The 21,844-nt window shown below is 36.7% G+C and overlaps 1 protein-coding gene across 1 annotated transcript in view; it reads left to right on the forward strand.

Moving 5' to 3' along the window:
- The first annotated feature begins 3,582 nt into the window (after positions 1 to 3,582).
- LOC115215864 (DNA-directed RNA polymerase II subunit RPB1) overlaps positions 3,583 to 21,844 on the forward strand; it is a 35,559-nt gene continuing 17,297 nt past the window's right edge. The window contains exons 1-11 of the mRNA XM_029785209.2: positions 3,583 to 3,743; positions 9,139 to 9,408; positions 10,152 to 10,310; positions 12,274 to 12,555; positions 13,350 to 13,511; positions 15,664 to 15,884; positions 16,746 to 16,878; positions 16,994 to 17,118; positions 17,444 to 17,654; positions 17,767 to 17,976; positions 20,803 to 21,051. Coding sequence (XP_029641069.1) covers positions 3,663 to 3,743; positions 9,139 to 9,408; positions 10,152 to 10,310; positions 12,274 to 12,555; positions 13,350 to 13,511; positions 15,664 to 15,884; positions 16,746 to 16,878; positions 16,994 to 17,118; positions 17,444 to 17,654; positions 17,767 to 17,976; positions 20,803 to 21,051 — 2,103 coding nt within the window. The 5' untranslated portion in view covers positions 3,583 to 3,662. The remainder of the gene's footprint in view (positions 3,744 to 9,138; positions 9,409 to 10,151; positions 10,311 to 12,273; positions 12,556 to 13,349; positions 13,512 to 15,663; positions 15,885 to 16,745; positions 16,879 to 16,993; positions 17,119 to 17,443; positions 17,655 to 17,766; positions 17,977 to 20,802; positions 21,052 to 21,844) is intronic.

Raw genomic sequence — 21,844 nt, forward strand, 5'->3', positions numbered from 1 at the left:
AAATACATGTGTAGAGTGACCCGCTGTTCTTGAGACCTATTGAGTCAAGTACGTTAACACCAACATCAAAATGAAAACCAAATGGAAATTGCAGTTAAGATACCTGTGCCGGTGACACGTTAAAAGCACCGTCCGAACATGGCAGATGCCAGTGCTGCCTGACTGGCATCCGTGTCAGTGACACGTAAAAGCACCAACCAATCGTGGCCGTTTGCCAGCCTCCTCTGGCCCCTGTGCCGGTGGCATGTAAAAAGCACCCACTACACTCATGGAGTGGTTGGCGTTAGGAAGGGCATCCAGCTGTAGAAACACTTCCAGATCAGACTGGAGTCTGGTGCAGCCTCCTGGCTTCCCAGATCCCGTCGAACCGTCCAACCCATGCTAGCATGGAAAACGGACGTTAAACGATGATGATCATGATGTATATATATATATATATATATGCATATATCGTCATCATCATAATCATCGCTTAATGTCTGCCTTCCATGTTGGATTGGATAGAACGGTTTGACAGGAGCTGGCCAAGTAGAAGCCTGCACCAGGTTTCTGTGACTGTTTTGGCAGGATTTTTTTTACAGCTGGATTCCCTTCCTAACACCAACCACTCTGTGGATTGGACTTAGTCCTTTTTATGTGGAGCAAGCAAGGTTTTTACTGCTGGATGCCCGTCCAAATACCAATCACTTTACAGTGTAGACTGGATACATTTCAAGTGGTTCCTGCACTGACAGGGTCCATAACCTTCAAGACAAAAGTCTTTTGAGGAGAGGGGGGGGCGTTGGAGGAGGCGATAAGTGAAACAGAGAGATGGAAACAGGTGTAGAGGAGGTACGGGGTTACCTGGCTGGAGAGCGGGAGATCAGGAATGAGGACAGAGACGGGTGTGCTGCTGCAAAGGAGATACATGGTTACCTGAGCTGAGTGAAGTGCAGGAGAAGGGGGGAGTGGGAGACATCAGGATAGAGATGGTGGCAAAGTGCCAGGCATACGCACAAGTGACAGGGATCAGAATACAAATGGGATTGTCGAGTAAAAGCAGGGAGTGATGATGGTGGCAAGTACCAAGACATACCCTTGAGGTTTGAAGGTCATAATATAAGTGGCAGGATATTACTAAAGAAGCATGATTGGAGAGTGGGGAGGAGAAGTGAGTGGTGAAAACCTGTGTATATAGACTGGGTGGGGGACTACCTGATAGCAATGATACAGAGAAACAGGATTGGGGAGTGAGAGGTAGGCATAGTGCATAAATGAGGAAGAGAAGAAATGTAGATTGGTTTGTTCAGTTTTCTTGTTATCTGTGGGTAGAACACAGATTGGGAGCTAGCAGACACAGTGAGACAGGGCCAAAAGGACAAAATTGGGGAGTGGAAGGTAAAACATAGAGCAGTGGAAATGTGAAGAAAGAGATGTAGTTTGGTTTGCTGTGGTAGGGTGTGGGTGGGACACAGCAATTCTAGAACTCAGTTTTGCTGACATGGACGGGTCTTCTCAAGAACCTCATATCGCCAGACATCTTGGTCCATTGTCATTTCCTCCATGGAGCCCAACATCTTGAGATCAGTCCTTACCACTTCATCCCATGTCTTCCTGGGTCTCCCTCTTCTGTGAGTACCGTCCACTTTCAGTGATAGGCACTTTATGCAGCTGTCCTCATTCATATGCATCACATGTCCAAACCAATGTAGCCTTCTCTCTTGTATGCTACATTTCATTCCTCTTATGCCCAACTTTTCTCTCAATACATTTGCATCGAGAATTCTTCGTTGTTTTTGTTGAATCAATCTTGGCTCTTCCTTTTCGCCTACACAAAAAGCATAATATATGAATATATGAGTCTGTGTGTACATTCATACATGTGTATAAGTGTACGATAAAGATTACCTTAGAACCATTTCAAAAACTGCATTGAATTGCAACAAATGGAGGTTTAACCGATAAAGCAATGGGATTTTCACTTACATAGCATGGACTGCTGAGCACATTTTATGAAAATGAGACTACCATGCACACACAAAAAGCAAAAAATAGTCAAAATATCTTCTTAGTATATAATGGTGGCAAGTTTTACATCATCTGAAAAGTCATTGCCTTATGGTAGGGTGGTGTATAGGAGCGTTTGAATGACATTAGACCCCTAAGAAACGCTCATAAATTAGATGCATCTATCTGGTCCAAGATCGTGGCCTGGCGAAACCTGTGCCAGACTGTCACAATTGTGCCTGGTCGTGCTTTATGTGTTAACATGATATAAAGCAAAAAAAAAAAAAAAAATTATGAATTGGGTCACCTGGATCAATTCATAATTGACAGCAAAGAGTCTTGAACTACTGACAGCTACTTGGTATAACAAATTTCATAAGAGACATTGGTATCAGAGCTAAAATAAAAGTAAAAATGATTTAGACTCTCATACGTCGGAATCGACGAGAGAAAGTACAAGTGGAACAGTGTAGTCGACTTACCCCAACCCCTCTAAAATTGCTGGAATCGTACCAAAATTTGAAAGCATTATATCTCAACATTAAAGCAAATGAGTACTACTAGCGAACAGTGGTCCCGGTGCGCGCACTCGCTAGCTAGTAAGTAGTCGACCCTACAACGACTTTTTAACCCTAACCCTTACCCTTACCCTAACCTTTGTTTATAAAAATAATTTATTTACTTAGTTTATTTACTTTGTTCGAAAAATATTATTTAATTTTCTTTGATATGTATTCAGCCTTGAAATAGAAACATACGCACAAGTCGTTGTAGGATCGACTACTTACGACTAGCTAGCGCGAGTGCGCGCACCGGGACCATTGTTCGCTAGTAGTACCAAGCAAATGATTTATATATACATATACTATACATATCAGCTATTTGGTGTAATGTTATAACTAATCAACACATTATTCGTATCTAACAATCTTGTTTATGATTGACAATGTTTTACGGAATTGTTACAATAAATTTGGGATCTTTTCACTTTAATCGGCAGATTTTAAAAATATTCTCTATGTAACTAAAAAATTTTAAACTTCGCATACTGGTAAAGTGAAAAGATCCTAAATTTTACTAAAGATATAATCTGGGTGTAAAAATAAACGTTTCTAAGCAAGTAGTTATGTGAATAAAGCAAAAACATTGATATATTGTAAAAAAAAATAAGTACTGAACTATATAAGCTTTATTTTCAGTTTATTGTTGTTGACGATGATGATGACAATTAAATATTAGATCATAGACTATTACCATTTAATTTTAAAATTTTGACTATTATTTAACAATAATAAAAATAAAGTTTAGGTAAATGTAACCAATTTCTTAAAATGTTAAATATTTTGGTTGCATAGAAAATTAAAAAATTACGTAATTCAGCACGGTACATTTCCGGGAAGATGATGCAAAAACATTTAATAACTTACTAAATTAAATTATTTTTTTCACTAGAAATAATATCACAAAAATAATTAAATGTCATTAAAGCATTGAATTAGTTTTTTAATAATTTATAGTTTTATTAAACTATTTAATAGCTGGTACGGTGAAAATCGGAAAAAGCCGTGGAAATGAATGTGTGAACCCCTAATTAGAATAAGTATATAAGGCGACGAAGCGCTCCGTTCAGTCAAGCTGCAGAGGAGTGGAAGGTTGCGCCATTTTAGCTGCTCATTATGGCCTACGTAGAAGACTCCAATGCACCCTTAAGGGAATGTAAGAGGATCCAGTTCGGCATTTTAAGTCCAGATGAAATCGTAAGCTTGTTTGTTTACATATCATACATATGTATATATATAAAACATGTGACAATTATTCGGTAGCCAAGATAAAACTCTGAGTTTCGGATGCCGAGGTGGAAAATCCACACCACCATCTCTTCAGATAAATTCCTCTATTTACATAATATCGAGGCCTCTTTCTTTCCTTTATTATCTTACCGTTTTTACCAATATGTATATATATATATATATATTTTCCGTTTGAGAGGTAAAGATAATAACCAATGGAGATTTTGGTTATTGAAAGAAGTGATTGCGTATATCAAATCCGTTGAGAAATTCCCAGTCATTATCAAAACCCAAAATAAACGTATTTATTGGATTTCGTTTTTCCCTGCAGATTTTAAATAACAAATTATGGTATCACAGTTGTTTAAAAACTTGAAATATTTTAAAAATTAGTGTTTCCATAATGAAAATTTGAAAGTAATTTTGTCTTTTGTGTGACTTCATTGTTTCTAAAGTTCAACAGAATCAACCTTATTATGCTGTGAAGAATTTATTTATTTAAACGTTCCTTGTTCATTAAATATAAAATTGGTTACCATTTAAAAGTGTGTCTATGCCGAATGAAGCTTAATATTCAGCAAACAGTCCTCCCTATTGAAATGTGTCCAAGTAATAATAGTCAATGTTAGAGGTGTCATTAGATAAAATTTATTTTTCATTTCCCGCAACCTTTTTATATATTTGAGGAAATGTTGGTTATCTCTGTAGTATTTTTCGCATAATGTGATACAGGCCAAGTTCTTTACCGTTCTTTTTATTTACTCTTCATTACTCCTGATGCTGTGTAAGTATAATCCATGCGGAATTAGGGAACAAGCCCTTCCTCGAAGTCTCAATGGGAAAGGAAAAGAGTATGGAAATTGGGGACAAAACTAGTGTGTGTCTATGTATGTATATATATATAATAGGAGGGAATTTTTCATTTTAAATTGATAAAAGAAAAAATATATAGTATTGTAAGATCAGCAAAATTTAGATTCAGATGAATATGGTACTTAAGTTAAAAGCACCAGAATTTGGTAGGGTATTTATCCATATAAATCAAATGGGGTAATTATAATCAAAACAAGCAACAAGGATATCCTTGTTACTTATTTTGATTATATATATATATATATATATATATATATATATATATACACACACACACACATTCTTGCCTTCATTCATCGGTATATAACGACCTATGGAAGTTAGTTTTTGCGGTGGAGGCGGCGGCGTTTGCCCCACTAGAAATAGCAGCTAAAACTCGCTCTGAAATCACATCCTATCGTCTAAAAGGAGAGGAAGACACATTGAATAATGCGGTCTTGGAAATTCGCTGTTCGAATAAGGGATAGAATGCTCACAAATTAAAATCTTGGATCTTAGGTCTGACATGAAGCTGAACATAATAGCATATATCACGAACCAAGGAAAGGACCTCTGTATTTAAGTAGTACCGGAGCCTTTACGTAGTCGTTCGACTTGCTAGAGCTTAGTCATCAAATCCTACCTTACCGTCTTAAAGAAAAGGACACATGGGTGGTCGGGCGGGTGTTAACATCGAATATACAAGTTCTGTTCATCACCGATTGATGAAGAGTCGGAAGTGAAGCCATGCTGCAAGAAAAAAAAAATCAAAATAAACTCTTGCAGTTCCACACACCGATTTAAAGTTAGCATTACTTTTATACACTTGGAACAAAGATTAGACATCGTATTACATGTGTTATGTTGGTTCATTTGAATATGATTTCTAACAGGTATCTCCAATATTTACTGTTACGGTGTCGGGGGAAGGCACCCAGTCGATTATATTGATCTCTTCCTTTTATCGGCTCCGTGTGACTCAGCAGCAAAATTAAAATCGGCGGGATTTAAATCCAAATGTTTCATTGATGATGGTTCTACGTGATTGCTTGACACGTTAGAAGTAACAGCTATATCTCCCTCGTTACGGCTGGTATACCTGAGGTCAGGAGTTTTCAACCATTTTCCATCTATGGACCCTATTGATTACTATTTTAGGCTAACCTTCGTTTTGGGCTATCTTTTATTCAGGTGGACCCCCATAGCCATTCGATGTTTAAAAACTTGTTTTATAGAAATTTCTTTCAAATTCCTATTTTGTTTTCCACACATTAATTTGTGTAGGTTGAACTACACAATGTTAGAGAAAGAAAACTAGCTGTTTCTTCCAATACGTACGTCTAAAGAAAACTATTTTCAGGGGTTCTTAAAATACTATTGTGGATCCTCGATTTACTATTTTGTAGCATGGACCCCGGTTGAGAACCACTGCCTTAGGTATTAGGTGTGTCCGATCAAAGCCAACCTGGGCTAAAAGACTACATTAAGCTCGTTGGATCAACGTCTGTAATATCATATCGAAAATATAAGGGGTGCGTTAACTGTAGCCACCCACTTGCATAGTTTGTAACCAGTGGTATCCATAATCGCCACGGAAAAAGTAGGGAATGTAATTCGATGTCATTAAATTTATGTATAAACCCAGCTTAGATTGTATTTTTTCTTTCTCATCCATTCTTTCCCTAATATGATCATAAAACAATTGAGCACCTATAGTCAACAATTGTAAATAACCCATATTACGATCTCAAGTGGTAGTTAAGAGCCAGTGCTTGGTCCAAATTTATGGTGTTAAACTTATGAGAAACATGTTTTTTCTGGTTTATATGCTGGTCTGTTGCAAGTGTTTATCTTGATCTGATAATCATTTCTGACAGTTACATGAACTGATAGTAGGTAGAATAAAGAATTATTTCTAAAAAAAAAACATTGAAATTACCCCCAACCCATAGATTTGCACTAATGGCTTATGATCATACGTATTTATTCAGCCTGGTGGTCTCCACAACACACTCGTTTTATTTACTTTATTTTGCCTGGGAATCGCTTCATAAAGCACTATATAAAACGTTGTGGGCCTAAACGACTTGCTAGAAATTGCAGCCAAATCTCTGAAAGCATATTTAAAGACATTTTGGATAAAGTTGTCACTCAGTACACCATCAGAAACTGACAGTTGCTTGATGATGATGAACTTGGCACTAACATTAGTAATAAATCGTCGTGTTGAATCCTCTTTTTTTTTTTCATAACGGCGATACTTTGGCTATATAACCCTTTCTCCATCTTTGTTATTTACAACTTCATGGCTGCTGTCGGGTGAACTGTAGCCAAGTCGAGTTGTCCTTACAACAGGAACATTTTAGTATAGGAATTTTTGTTACTTTGCATATCAATTATTGATTTTCTGACTTGGTTTATTTCGTAAGTATTCCTTACAGCCTTCTCTACATCCCACATAAACAAACTCACAGTACCAAATCTCCCAAGTGTTCAAAGAGGAAAAAAAAAAAACCGGCAACATTTTGAAGAAAAATTGCTTACCCCTTCAAACTTGATAGCTTTTACTCTACATCACAGCTCCTGCAAAACTAACATGCAAACTAGTCGTTCCTTTTGCTGCCTTGTTGCAAAGACCTTTGCTAGCTCTGTGAACTTATCTTTTCTCAGACATGATGGTTTTGTATGTAGTATTCTCACCAAGGGAAGCCTCCACATCCTCTGCCTGTTTTGCATGCAACTGCACACACTAACTAAATTGGTACTTTTTGGTTATCTCACCCCCATTAAAAAAAATGGGTTATCTCCCCACTAAAAAATTGAGTTTATGTGCAGACATTAGATTGGATTAAAAGTGTTAGATCCTTTTGATTCAATACATTGTTGACGTTTGGCCTCCTCAATAGGCATGGCATGATTTGTTATAAAAAATGTTATCAGATTCAATAAGATGGTTAATCTGTTCACTTTTCATGTTTTTTTGCTTTATTGAGGGTTAAGCAATTTTTTAGTTGAGGGAGATAACCAAAAGCACCGATATTTCTCGTAAAACGGTGGGGAGATAACCCAATTTTTTAATGGCGGTGAGATAACCAAAAGGTACTCTCCCAAGTGTTCCATCACCATAACTGGGACAGTGCTACCAGCTACACAGACATTCTAAATTTCTTCCACTCAACGTCCCAACATTTAAACCTTTGACCCACAAATGTGATGTTTCTCTTTTCTATCATTACTGTAATAGTCTCCTGAGAGACGGCTTGTCACGTACTACCTTCATTCAGCTACTTTGACTCACCTGCCTTATCTCTTCTTGTCTCCTATATTGTGTTTACGAAATAATATACAAGTAGAGCTAATTAAGTATAAGGCCACGGGCAAGTGTAGGCAATCACACATCCAGTCCTTACTTGTCACAATATTATTCTTGGAATTTTTTTGTTCCAGATGTTTTTTTTACAGTTGTTGACCAGTAGTTGCTTATTTTTCTTACAATTGTTGACAGGTAGTTGTTGATGTACTTTGTATTGATCTTACTAGACCACAACTCTCACCCCAAAAGGACTGCTTAACATTTTCTACAATCTCATAATTACACCTCTACCACCTCTTTCTTATGAACAATTCTTATGGAAATCCCTCAAATGCTCAGCATACACAAAACTGAGCAGATTGTCTTAAAAGTGCTCAAGTTCTACACAGTAACTGGCCTTTTTCACAAAGCCAAAATATGCTCTTTAGTAGTTGTATGCCTTTACGTGCCAGTCAGGTGGCACTGTCATCAGCCACGAATTGTAGTTGCAGCCAATGACAGTGCCGCCTGACTGGAACCTGTGGCAGTGGCATGTAAAATGCATCATTCAAGCATGGCTGATGCCAGTGCTGTCTGACTAGCTCCCGTGCCAGTGGCATGTGAAAGCACCCACTACACTCTTGAGTGGTTGGTGTTAGGAAGGGCATCCAGCTGTAGAAACCTTACCAAATCAGATTGGAGCTTGGTGCAGCTTCCTGGCTTGCCAGTTCTCATTCAAACCATCCAACCCATGCAGGCATGGAAAGTGAATGTTAAATGATGATGATGGTGATATATTTATATATATAGTTCAAATTTACAGAGAAGAAAAGACGAAGACCGGTGTATTAGTTTAACACTTGGGAAGAAATATATATATATATATATATATATATATATAATAGGACAGCAAACTAATCACATTCACCATTTCAGGAAAAAAAGAAAAACGAAATTCAAGTTTGGTGGATACTCACTCATTAACATCCGACCAGTGATCTTTGTGTATTAATACAATGACCCTTGTAAAAGTTTCTGCTCTTCTAAGGTTACCAGCTTTTATAATAACTCCAGATATCCTACATTACTGTATTATTCAGAAGCTTTCTTTCTGTAATTCGTATCCTCTTCAACTAATTTTTCTATTCTTTTTTATAAGAGAAATAAATCTTAATATTTAAAATTGTAAATAATTTTAATATTATAATAACATTTCAGCGACGTATGTCGGTCACAGAAGGGGGTATTAAATACCCAGAAACAATGGAAGCAGGTCGTCCAAAACTTGGTGGCCTCATGGACCCTCGACAAGGGACCACTGACAGATTGTCCCGATGCCAAACTTGTGCTGGCAACATGACTGAGTGTCCTGGACATTTTGGCCACGTTGAATTGGCAAAACCTGTTTATCATATTGGCTTTTTGGTGAAGACCATTAAAATAATCCGATGTGTCTGCTTCTTCTGTTCAAAACTCTTGATGGACTCGGTATGTATTTTCATGATTTAAATTTTTACTTGTCTGTGATTTTTTTTTGTGAAATATTACCAAAGTTACTGTTAATTTCATAGTTATTTAAAACAATTTATATTTCATGGAAAAACAATTAAATTTTTTATAAAGATGTATGTGAAGCATGAATATTGTAACTTCATATTTCATGTTTTTAAAAATGAGGTTCCATACCTATGGAATAGATAAATATAATTTTCTAAAGCAAGCGATTATAAGATTATGATGCTTGGTTGTATTTGGAGTTCAGCTATGTACCTAGGCATGGCATTATTACACTTAACTTAAACCTGCACATCTGCAAAAATAATAAAGTTAGTTCTGTCAAAATGCAATTAAGATTTTCTTGATCTGTGCTACCATGCATATAAAAATAATTGAATGTGTATTGCTATTGGAAATGTTGTTCAAGTAATTAAGATTAATATTAATTGATTTGTAATGTTACATACAAAACATTGTTGATCAGTGGATGTGTAGATAGCATTTAGTGTGAATTCATAAAATTTATAGCTTTTAAATGGCAACAAAATTAGAAATTTTAAAATATTAATATTTCTATTATATGTCCAAAGATGTAATGTTTATATCCTTTGAATTATTTCTTAACATTTTATCCTTTAGGAGACTTAAAAATTCAATTGCAATGTTAATGCTTTTGTAAACCAGAATGCTAATTGATTGATTTAGATTAAAGATTATAAATTTTTTTGCTTCAGCAAAACCCCAAAATCAAAGATATTGTGAACAAGTCAAAAGGTTACCCACGTAAACGTCTTGCTCACGTGTATGATCTCTGCAAAGGAAAGCGTATTTGTGAAGGTGGAGATGAAATGGATGTTAGCAAGAATGAAACTGAAATGGAACAATTAAAAAAAGTAAGTATATTATATTTACAGTCAAAATGTTGGTTGAATTAATTTTGTAATCATTATCAACAAGCTGGGTTGGTCAATATTTTCCTCCATCTACCACTTTTCTTCTATTTTGTCCTTTATATCTATCAGTAAATCCTAAATTTCATAGACCACATTTGACGATTTAAAAAGTTCAAAACTAACTGTCTAAAATAACATATCTCAAATATCAAATGAAACTTTTAATTTGTTACTTCAAATAAATATCAGCTTCAAACGCCCTAAATCATTGATACTTAAAAAAAAAGAAATCCAAGTGTCAGTGGAGCTGCTTCGTCTCTCTCATTCTCAATATCATTTCTTACCATTTTATTTTCTGCTCAACACCCTCATTCTTCTCCATTCTTTTATTTTACACTCTCTCATTCTACCAATTTTATCCCCTACAACTTATGTTCATCTCCTATTTCCACCCCTATATACCTCTGACATCCCTGGCACTGTGCATCTCTCACACACTACCCACACTCAACATCACCTGTGTTGCCACCTACCTCCTCGCTGTCCCAATCCTACTTCCTCTCTTCCAAACTGGTATTCACTGTTGGTTACATCTTTACTCATATTCCCCATTCACTGTATTCCCTCTTTTCCCATCTCTGTCCATTTATCATTCTCCTTTCACACTCTTGGGAACTTACCTATTCACCCTATCCAATCCTCTGGATCACTTTACCTTCCTGTAATTTGAGGGTATGCCTCTTCACTATCTCTCCTTTCCCTACTGGGGCAGCCACGTATCTCCTCTACTGCATGACACCTGATTTTGACCTCATCATCTGGCTTAAATCTACCTTCCTCAATACTACACCTCTCAGTTAAGGGCTCTTGTCTTTCAAGTTATTTGACAACGTTGTTAGTACTGGTGCTATGTAAAAAGTAGCCAGTGCACTTTGCGAAGTAGTTGGCATTAGGAAGAGCATTCAACCAAAGAAACCATTCTAAAGCATTGGAGCTTGGCACTGTCCTCTGGCTCATAGGCTTCTGTCAAACCGTCCAACCTATGCCAGTAACAGAAACTGCCATTAAATAACAATGATGATATATAATATATATATGTTCATACAAATCATCATCATCTCACCTCTGTTTTCCATTCTGATATGGGTTGGTGGATGGTTTGACAAGGGCTGGCTAGACAGAAGACTGCACCAAACTTCACTGTTTTGGCAGGGTTTTTACAGCTGGATGCCCTTCCTAACACCAACCACCCTACAGCGTGAACTGAGTGCATTTTACGTGACACCAGCACTGGCAAGGCCTGTTCTGGCATGGTTTTTACAGCTGGATGCCTGACCAAACACCAACCACTTTACAGTGTGGACTGGATGCACCAGCACTGGTGAGGGTCACCAAGTAACTTGCAAGACAAAGACTCTTTGAGATGGGGGAGGCATTGGAGGAGGTGGCCTTGTGCCAGGTGATGAGAGGTCAGAGTGTGACAGAGATAGAAACAGGTGTCTTGTTGTAGAGGAGATACATGGTTACCCCAGTCAGAGGGAGAGAAAGTGAGTGATCAAGAATGCAAGAGAGTGTGGAAGAGAGTGCAAGCGAAGGTGGGAGAGAGTTGGTGGTGAAGTACTAGAGCATACCCTCACATAAATGCAAAGTGTGTGGGTGTGGGGAATGCAGTGACTGGTGAAACAAGGGTATATAGAGGAGGTGAGAAACAACAGGATAGCAATGAATACTGTGAGGAGAGGATTGGGGAGTGAGAGATAAGCATAGTGCATGAGAAAGAGGAAATGTGAGAAGAGATGTTTAGTTTGATGGTGTAGGGTGTGAACATTTTCTTTTTTTTATATGTGCATACAAATATATTTACACATGCACTATAATGTATTTGTTGTGTCTGTAACAGAAAGATATTACTCTTTGTTAAAAGTGGATGTATTTTTGTCACTTTTAATGAATTCTTTTACAGGGTCATGGTGGATGTGGTCGTTTCCAGCCTAAAATACGTCGGATGGGTTTGGATTTGATAGCAGAGTGGAAGCAAGTGAATGAAGATTCACAGGAGAAGAAAATTACCCTAACAGCTGAACGAGTTTTGGAAATATTTAAAAGAATATCGGATGAAGAATGCCAAATTCTGGGAATGGATCCCAAATATTCTCGCCCAGATTGGATGATAGTTACTGTATTACCTGTGCCTCCCCTTCCCATGAGGCCAGCTGTTGTTATGTATGGTTCTGCCAGAAATCAGGTTAGGAAGGATCTATCTTATTAATAACTTTATCTCAGTCATAGCAAGTGTTCAAATAAACTTTATAAATATTTTAATTATAAGTGAAATTTTTTTTTTCAGTGTGTATATTTTCAGTATAGAAACACTGCACAATTTATTTTATTGTAAATTCACTGTTTTGTCTTTATTAATTCCTAAAAAATAGATGCTGTATATCTGAGAAATGTTTAGGACAAAATTTATAAACACATATGCAGGCATGGTCACATGGAGACAGGGTTCATTTGTGTGGCAATTTAGCAAGTGTCTTCTATTCTGTAGCTTTGGGTTGATCAACTCCTTTTGAGTGTAGTTGGTTGAGGAGGCACATTGTGTGTGTGTGTGTGTTTACGTTCTCTATTTGTGAAAAAAGGTGATTGTTGACATTCCCTGCTAACAAATTATCTGGTAGCTTAAGATAAATTGTGTAAATGATCTATTAATTAAAAAAAAATGATAACAGTGACAAGAAGAGCATCAACTGTGAAAACAATTCTTGAATATGTATTTGTCCAACCCATGCCAGCATGGAAAAAGCTAATGAACAAATGAAAATGCATATATGATACTAACTTTAATATTTGATGAATTAATCGACAATAGAAATCTGAATATGAATTCTACAAGACAAGAATTTAAGAATAATATGGAAATGATAACTAGGATTGTGTAAACTACATGACAACTCTAGGATCTCGTGAACATTTTTTCCTTCTTCATATATAAATGTTTTTCTGTCAAGCATTTGTATTCATTTAAATTTTGAATTTCAGGATGACTTAACACACAAATTGGCAGATATTGTCAAAGCAAACAACCAGCTTCGTAAAAACGAACAAAATGGAGCTGCTGCTCACATTATTGCAGAAGACACTAAAATGTTGCAGTATCATGTGGCAACATTAGTGGATAATGAACTGCCAGGCTTACCTCGGGTAGGTATATTAAGCTCGTTTCTTTTGTTTCTTAATTGTTTTGATGTTTTAGAAGTATTAAATATCTGCTTTTTGCAGGAAAAAGTTTTCCAAGAATGACATTTCAGGGGAAATTACTTAATTGCTGAAATGAATTGGATTTTGTTATTTTACTAGTTCAGGGCAATGGGTTGACAAACTTGTCAAACAAAATGCCTTGCAATATTTAGTTATAGCCCTTTAAACTCTGAGTTTAGATCCCACAAAGTCAATTTTACCTGTTGCCCTTCTAAGGGTTAATAAAATAAAATTCTAGTCAAATACTTGATTATTCTCTCCCAACAAAGTTTCTGGCCTTCTGCCTGTGTTAAAAATAATTATTTACTAATTTGGTATTATGCATGTCTAACCTATGCCCGCATCATCATCATCATCATCATTTAGCGTCCGTTTTCCATGCTAGCATGGGTTGGACGGTTCTACTGGGGTCTGTGAAGCCAGAAGGCTTCATCAGGCCCAGTCAAATCTGGCAGTGTTTCTACGGCTGGATGCCCTTCCTAACGCCAACCACTCCGTGAGTGTAGTGGGTGCTTTTTACGTGCCACCCGCACTGGTGCCAGACAGAGCTGGCAAACGGCCACGAACGGATGGTGCTTTTTATGTGCCACCGGCACGAGGGCCAGGCGAGGCTGGCAACGGACACGAAACGGGGCGGTGCTGGCAACGGTCGCGAAACGGAAAGTTCTCTTACATGCCACCGGCACTGGTAACACATCTGCAATTTCCATTGATCGATTTCGATTCTGATCCTCACTTGCCTCAATGGGTCTTCACAAGCAGAGTTTCGACATGCCACCGGCACTGGTAGCACATCCGCAATTTCCATTGATCGATTTCGATTCTGATCCTCACTTGCCTCAACACGTCTTCACAAGTAGAGTTTTGTGTCCCAAGAAGGGAAGGTATGCATACGTAGGCTGGCTCCATCCCATGTAGAAGGCCACGGGTTGTGGACTCACTTGTCCTGCCGGGTCTTCTCGCGCACAGCACACTTCCAGAGGTCTCGGTCTCTAGTCATTTCCTCAGTGAGACCTAAAGTTCGAAGGTCGTGCTTCACCACCTCGTCCCAGGTTTTCCTGGGTCTGCCTCTTCCACAGGTTCCCTCAACCGCTAGGGTGTGGCACTTTTTCACACAGCTATGCCTCTTCCACAGGTTCCCTCAACCGCTAGGGTGTGGCACTTTTTCACACAGCTATCTTCATCCATTCTCGCCACATGACCATACCAGCGCAAACGTCTCTCTTGCACACCACAACTGATGCTTCTTAGGTCCAGCTTTTCTCTCAAGGTACTTACACTCTGCCGAGTGTGAGTACCAGCATTACACATCCATCGGAGCATACTGGCTTCATTTCTAGCGAGCTTACGCATATCCTCAGCAGTCACGGCCCATGTTTCACTGCCATGTAGCATGGCTGTTCGTACACACGCATCATACAGTCTGCCTTTCACTCTGTGCGAGAGGCCTTTTGTCACCAGCAGAGGTAAGAGCTCTCTGAACTTTGCCCAAGCTATTCTTACTCTAGCAGTTACACTTTCAGCACACCCACCCCCGCTGCTGACTTGGTCACCTAGGTAACGGAAACTATCAACTATTTCTAGTTTTTCTCCCTGGAAAGTGACGGAAGTTGGTCTCAGAGCATTTTCAGTGTTTATTGTTCCTGAGCATCTGCCACTAGGGATATTAAATGATGTGTTATTTTAAGTATTTAAAGTTTATCTTCACAATTTCTATTGTATGTGTATGAAATATTGTTCAAATGATATTGAAACATTTCTTATGCGTTGGTATTGATTGCTATGAGACATGTGTTTTGTTTTCAGAGGAAATTTTAAACTAAATGTTGTTCATGGGCGTTTAAGATGTTGAATTGTAGATTATAAATTCGAACATTGGTTTATATTAAGCAGAATTCCTTATCTGCTCAGTTTATCACACAGAAATTTGTTATTCCTACATCACAATTGGCTCTGCAACTGTAAAACACATCTTATGTAAATTTTGTACAATTGTAGAAATGTTCAGCTGAGGTAGCATGATAAGATAGTTTTGGTAATTGAATAAATTCGGTTCAATTTGGTTCTATAATAGATCTTTGTATTTTAATTCCAGGCTGTACAAAAATCTGGCCGCCCATTAAAATCCATAAAACAACGCTTGAAAGGAAAAGAGGGCCGCGTTCGTGGCAACTTGATGGGGAAACGTGTAGACTTTTCAGCTCGTACTGTTATCACACCTGACCCCAATCTACGGATTGATCAAGTTGGAGTCCCTCGAAGTATTGCACAAAATTTAACTTTCCCAGAAATTGTCACACCATTCAATATTGACAGGCAAGTGAAGCATTAATTTCCTCTCAAGCATTCACCCGTTATATGATTTTATTTAAATGTTTTTGAAACGAGACATGTTTGGTTGTATTTTTGCAATTCATTTAAAATTTCGATTACGTATCTGTTTTGAGAGTTTGGACTTGAAATTTGTATTAATAAATTCATTCTCTGCAATCCATATGTTAATTATGAAATAATTGGATAACATTTTGATAATTGTTTTGAAATTAAAAATATAATTAAAGCTAATTTTGGATCAAAATGTGTTCAAGTAAAGTAGTTTTTACTTGTTTGTCATTTGACTGTGTCCATGCTTGAGCACCACCTTTATTTGAACAAATCTACCCCAGAACTTATTTTTGTAAGCCTAGTATTTATTCTATTGGTCTCTTCTGCTGAACCGCTAAGTTCTGTTGGCGTAAACACACCAACATTAGCTGTCAAGCAATGGTGGGTGGGTGGGACACACACGTACACATACATATATACGATGGGCTTCTTTCAGTTTCTGTCTATCAGATTCACTCACAAGGCTTTGGTCAGCCCAACGCTATAGTAGAAGAGCCCAAGGTGCCACGAAGTGGGAATGAACCCGGAACCATGTGGTTGGAAGTAAGCTTCTTGCCACACAGCCATTCCTGGTTCCTTTTTTTTTATTAAAAAAAATTTTCTTAGAGGATTTTTAAGATGTGAACAATATTGGGACATATAATTTTCAATTTTGGGGTAGATATAATTTTTGAATTAGTTTTTCTTTTTCTGTTAAAAATACTTCAGTTTATCATCTAACAAAATGGGTTTGTACTGGAGATGAAAAGAAAGTGTGGTATAATAAAGTTTTTAAAATGTTCATATTTTCAGAATGCATGATTTGGTCAATCGAGGTGCCAATCAATACCCTGGTGCTAAATATATTATCAGAGACAATGGTGAAAGAATTGATCTACGATACCATCCTAAAGCTTCAGATCTCCATTTACAAATTGGTTACAAGGTATGATAAATGTTATTTCTTTCCTTGAGGTCACATTCCTTCTGCAACAAAATTATTATTCTATACCTGTGTTATTGTTGCAGTTAATAATCTATTTTTTATTGATTTTATTAAGGTTGAGAGACACATGCAGACCAATGACGTTGTCATCTTTAATCGACAACCAACACTTCACAAAATGAGTATGATGTGTCACAGAGTCAAAGTTCTACCTTGGTCTACATTTAGATTAAATTTAAGGTAAACTTGAATTTAATTATTTCTATTGTATTTCTATCATGCATACTTCAAAAATGATGTTATTATTGAATTAAATTGACAATATTATGTTATTACCATTGAAGATAAAATTTATAGAACACTGTGGTAAGTTCAAAACAAAAAGATTTGGTTTAAATTAATTTCTTGGATTTAAGTAAAAAGGAGTTCAGTTGCCAGGAAGACTTGTAGCTTTGTAACTAATTAAAATCTTCATTAAATTTCCTTATGGAAATTCAGTTGATTTGTAAAATGGGATGGTAGATTTTGTACTTACATTTCATGTGTATTTGTACTTATATTTTAGTGTAACAACCCCTTACAATGCTGATTTTGATGGTGATGAAATGAATCTTCACTTGCCTCAATCTTTGGAGACAAAAGCAGAAATTTACAACCTGGCTGCTGTACCTCGTATGATTCTCACTCCTCAAGCCAACCGGCCTGTCATGGGTATTGTACAGGACACACTTGCAGCTGTCAGGAAAATGACAAAACGGGATGTCTTTTTAAGCAGAGTAAATACGTTTGTCTTTTTATTAAAATTTGTTTTTTGCTTTCATGCCATTTTTTTTTTGTTCTGAAAGTAAAGATTTAAAAATGCTTTTTCCCTTCCTCTTATTCTTTCAGGCTCAGATGATGAACTTACTCATGTACCTTCCACGATGGGATGGACGCATGCCTCCTCCTGCTATTTTCAAACCCAAACCACTGTGGACTGGGAAACAGCTCTTTTCTCTGATCATCCCAGGACGTGTCAATTGTATCCGTTCACACAGCACTCACCCTGATGCTGAAGACGAGGGACCTTACAAATGGATATCTCCAGGAGACACAAAAGTTAGTTTTTGCTTGTCTGTTTAGAAGATAGCACATTTTCATGGAATGTCATAAATGGGATTAACTAGTTAAACAGTTTCATTTAATCCAATAATTTTGTTGTGTAGTTCAGGAAAAGACTGTATTCATAATCTGTTGAGTCTGTCATTATGCTGCAGCATCAGGTGGCAAGTGTTATGCATGATATTTATACAATTAATATTCATCATCATCGTTTAACGTCCGTTTTCCATGCTAGCATGGGTTGGACGGTTCGACAGGGGTCTGGGAAGCCAGGAGGCTGCACCAGGCTCCAGTCTGATCTGGCAGTGTTTCTACAGCTGGATGCCCTTCCTAACGCCAACCACTCTGTGAGTGTAGTGGGTGCTTTTTACGTGCCGATCTGGATATTTCTGAAAGACAGCAGTAATCAGTATTTTAGTTTGTCTCTGCATTTGCCTTAGTCAACTATTGCTCATCACACAGTGGTTGCATCATCCCAATGTGCTTTAGATAAGGAGTAACACTGAGCTTTTGAAGAATGTCGACATGCATTTCTAAATCATGGTTTTATTTTAATTTTCATGCAAGTTTAGAGTTTGATGCAGTTTACAAATATGAAGTTGTAGCTGCTCTTGTAGTTAATAATTGTAGAAAAGTGAATGAGGTAGAGTTTTGAGACTCTGTAGGAATGTCAATTAATCATGAATGTAGCTGAGAAATCTTTAGGCAGGGTTTAGTGTCAGAATTTAACATTTTTGCTACTACATTTCTAACTAAAACACACCTGTTATGTGCTTCAGTTAAATTCTAAAATAATCATAAATTTAGACTGGTTTCATAAAAAAACGCTTTTTATTATTGATGTTATTTTTGGAACTCAATTTTAAAAAAAATATTCTTAATCAAATCTTTGCATAATTTTTGTCTCAGAGTTAATTTTATTACAGGTAAATAGAGGTAAATTTAATGAAATGTAAAATTACAATTTTGTTTAGGCATCACCATAGAAAATGAGTTATTAGCTAATATTCAGTTGGGTCTACAACAAAATTTTAATATAGAAGAATTGTGTACATTACTGAATTATCTACCCATTTATAATTCTGGGTTGCTTTCTTATACCCATAATAATGTTGATAGCAAGAATTGCTTAGATTTTCTCTTGGTTTATTGTTCTGCATAATGATTCATTTCCACAATTGCTTCAACCAAATTCAAAGGAAAAATTAAAAAGAAAGTCTGATTTTGTTTCCTTGGAAAGGCTGTTCCTAGGTCCAGTCTCTTCCAAAAAAAAAAATCACTAAGAAAAAGTTACTCCATTCAAGTGCAAATTCATGTCCTTTATTTGCTGTTGGAATTGCTGGTTTCACTTTTAGGAATCGAAATGGCCAGTTCATAATCACATATGTAGTTTTTATGTTTGTTATATACTTTGCTATATTTCTGCATGTCTTTTGAAAAGCCTTTGAATTTTGATTCACTGCTTGACTACATGAAACTGGTATCCATTTTTTGTCAGTAAAAAATTGATGTCGCTAAAAATTCTCTGAAAATTAAAGAGCTCATATCAAGTCAATGTCAGACACTGTAACACAATTGTTTACATTGTGAAATCATGTTTTCACAAATGTACAAATGTGATTTGTGCTGAAATTCTCATTTAAATTTACCTTGGGTAATTCTAGGCAGGTTGGTGACATGAGCCAAAAAAATCCTCTGGGGCTTTGGAATTGAAAGGTTTAAAAATTTTTTGACCTTGAAATTAAATCCTACTGTAATTTAGAAACTAGATTTAAATTGTTTTCATTTTGTGTAGTTTGTGAATTTTTTGCCTTCTCAGAAACCTAAGTAATTGTTTTCAATAATATCAATGTGGTGTCTTTGAAATGGCAACCTAATGTAAAGGATTTAGAACAACAGTTTGTATTTTAAAGCAAGTCAAGTTTAAGAAGTTTGCTTGGCAACCATGTAGTTTCAGGTTTAGTCCCACTGACCAGCACCTTCATAGCCCCGAGCTGACCAATTTCTTGTGAATGGATTTGGTAGACAGAAATTTGTGTATTGTCTTGACAACACATAATTGTAAATGGACATCACCATTGTATAAATGATGCTCTTTGAAATCTTTTGTGAAAACCTGTCCAGATATTGTGCTGTCTTTATTTAATGGAGGAATATTTACTTGCTTGGAAATAGATGAATGTTGATGACAGAAAGAGCAGTCTGACCATAGAAAATCTACCCCCAGTGAATTTCATTGAACCCAGGCTTTTAAATAGTAAATTTATGATGTTAGTCATTTAAATTTTGTACTACTGTAATCATTTAAATCTTATCTACAATTATAATAATGAAGAGTGATTCAAAATAAGTTTTAATGTTTGACTGCGGCCATGCTGGAGCACAGCCTTTAGTCGAACGAATCGACCTCAGAACTTGTTCTTTGTAAGCCTAGTACTTATTCTGTTGGTCTCTTGCTGAACTGCTAAGTTACGGGACGTAAACACACCAACATTGGTTGTCAAGCGATGGAGGCGGGGACAAACACAGACACATGCACACACACACACACACACACAAATATACACATGTATATGACGGGCTTCTTTTAATATCTGTTTACCAAATCCACTCATAAGGCTTTGGTCAGCCCAAGACTATAGTAGAAGTCATTTGCCCAAGGTGCCATGCAGTGGGACTGAACCCAAAACCATGTGGTTGGGAAGCAAGCTTCTTATCACACAGCCACTCCTGCACCTAAGTACATTTGATAATTAATACTTACTATATAACCAGTGGCAGTTAAAATTGTTAAAACAATTTTTCTAATTATATTTATTATAGGTTCTTATTGAAGATGGTGAACTGCTGTCTGGTATTTTGTGCAAAAAGACTCTTGGTACATCCGCTGGTTCTTTGGTTCATATTGTCTTCTTGGAGTTAGGGTATGAATGTGCCGGCCTCCTGTATGGTGATATTCAAACTGTTGTGAATAACTGGCTTCTTCTAGAAGGACATAGCATTGGTATTGGAGATACCATTGCTGATCCATCAACATATCGTGCCATCCAGGACACCATTCTCAGGGCTAAGGTGAGTAGTGTGTTCCTCTGTTTCTGTGATCTGTATGTTTCATATTGAAGGTTTTGTACAAATTGTTTTAATATTGGCATCTGAGAACAGTAAATGATTTGATCAGGATTGTTTTTGATGCAGAGGGAACTGTAACCCATCAGCATATCAAATAAGTTGAAAGCTTGGTGCAGTGCTATGTCTCTGGCAGAGGCATTTAGTTCTCAATACCCAGTTCACTCAGCTATAATTACATAACAGAAGTACAGCTTCTTTGAAGGAAAATATTTTCATTCAACTGCCTTTTTGCATAGCTACCTATTTACAACTTAGCTTTCAAAGGAGGTAAATGCCATAAAGAGTGAGGAAAGATTTCAAGTTGAGTTTAATCAATAAATTTATGACTAGATAATCCATATGTTGATTGAACTGCAAGAAGTTGATGGAACTATAATTAGAATTAAAATTTATATAGATGTGAATTTTTATTATACTCTCATCACTTTCTTCCTCTTTGCTCTCCTCTCTATTCCTCAGATCCTCTTTTTTACCAGTGTCTCCAAATTATTGTAGGTCTTTTCCAGTGGGAAACTTTGATGAAATCTTGTTATCACATAAATGTTTGTGCTGATATTAGATAGATCTAAGTGATATCTGATACAAATGACAAAAGATTGATATAAAATGCTGAGGATTTCAAATGATCTTTTGTCACTGTTTACTTGATTTTAAAATATAGTTTTATTCACATTTTTTTTAGTTAAAAATAGTTCGATTTTGATACTTTAAATGATGCTTACTATAATAGTTACAT

This window comes from Octopus sinensis, linkage group LG9, assembly GCF_006345805.1.
Source record: "Octopus sinensis linkage group LG9, ASM634580v1, whole genome shotgun sequence".
NCBI classification, from domain to species: Eukaryota; Metazoa; Mollusca; class Cephalopoda; order Octopoda; family Octopodidae; genus Octopus; species Octopus sinensis.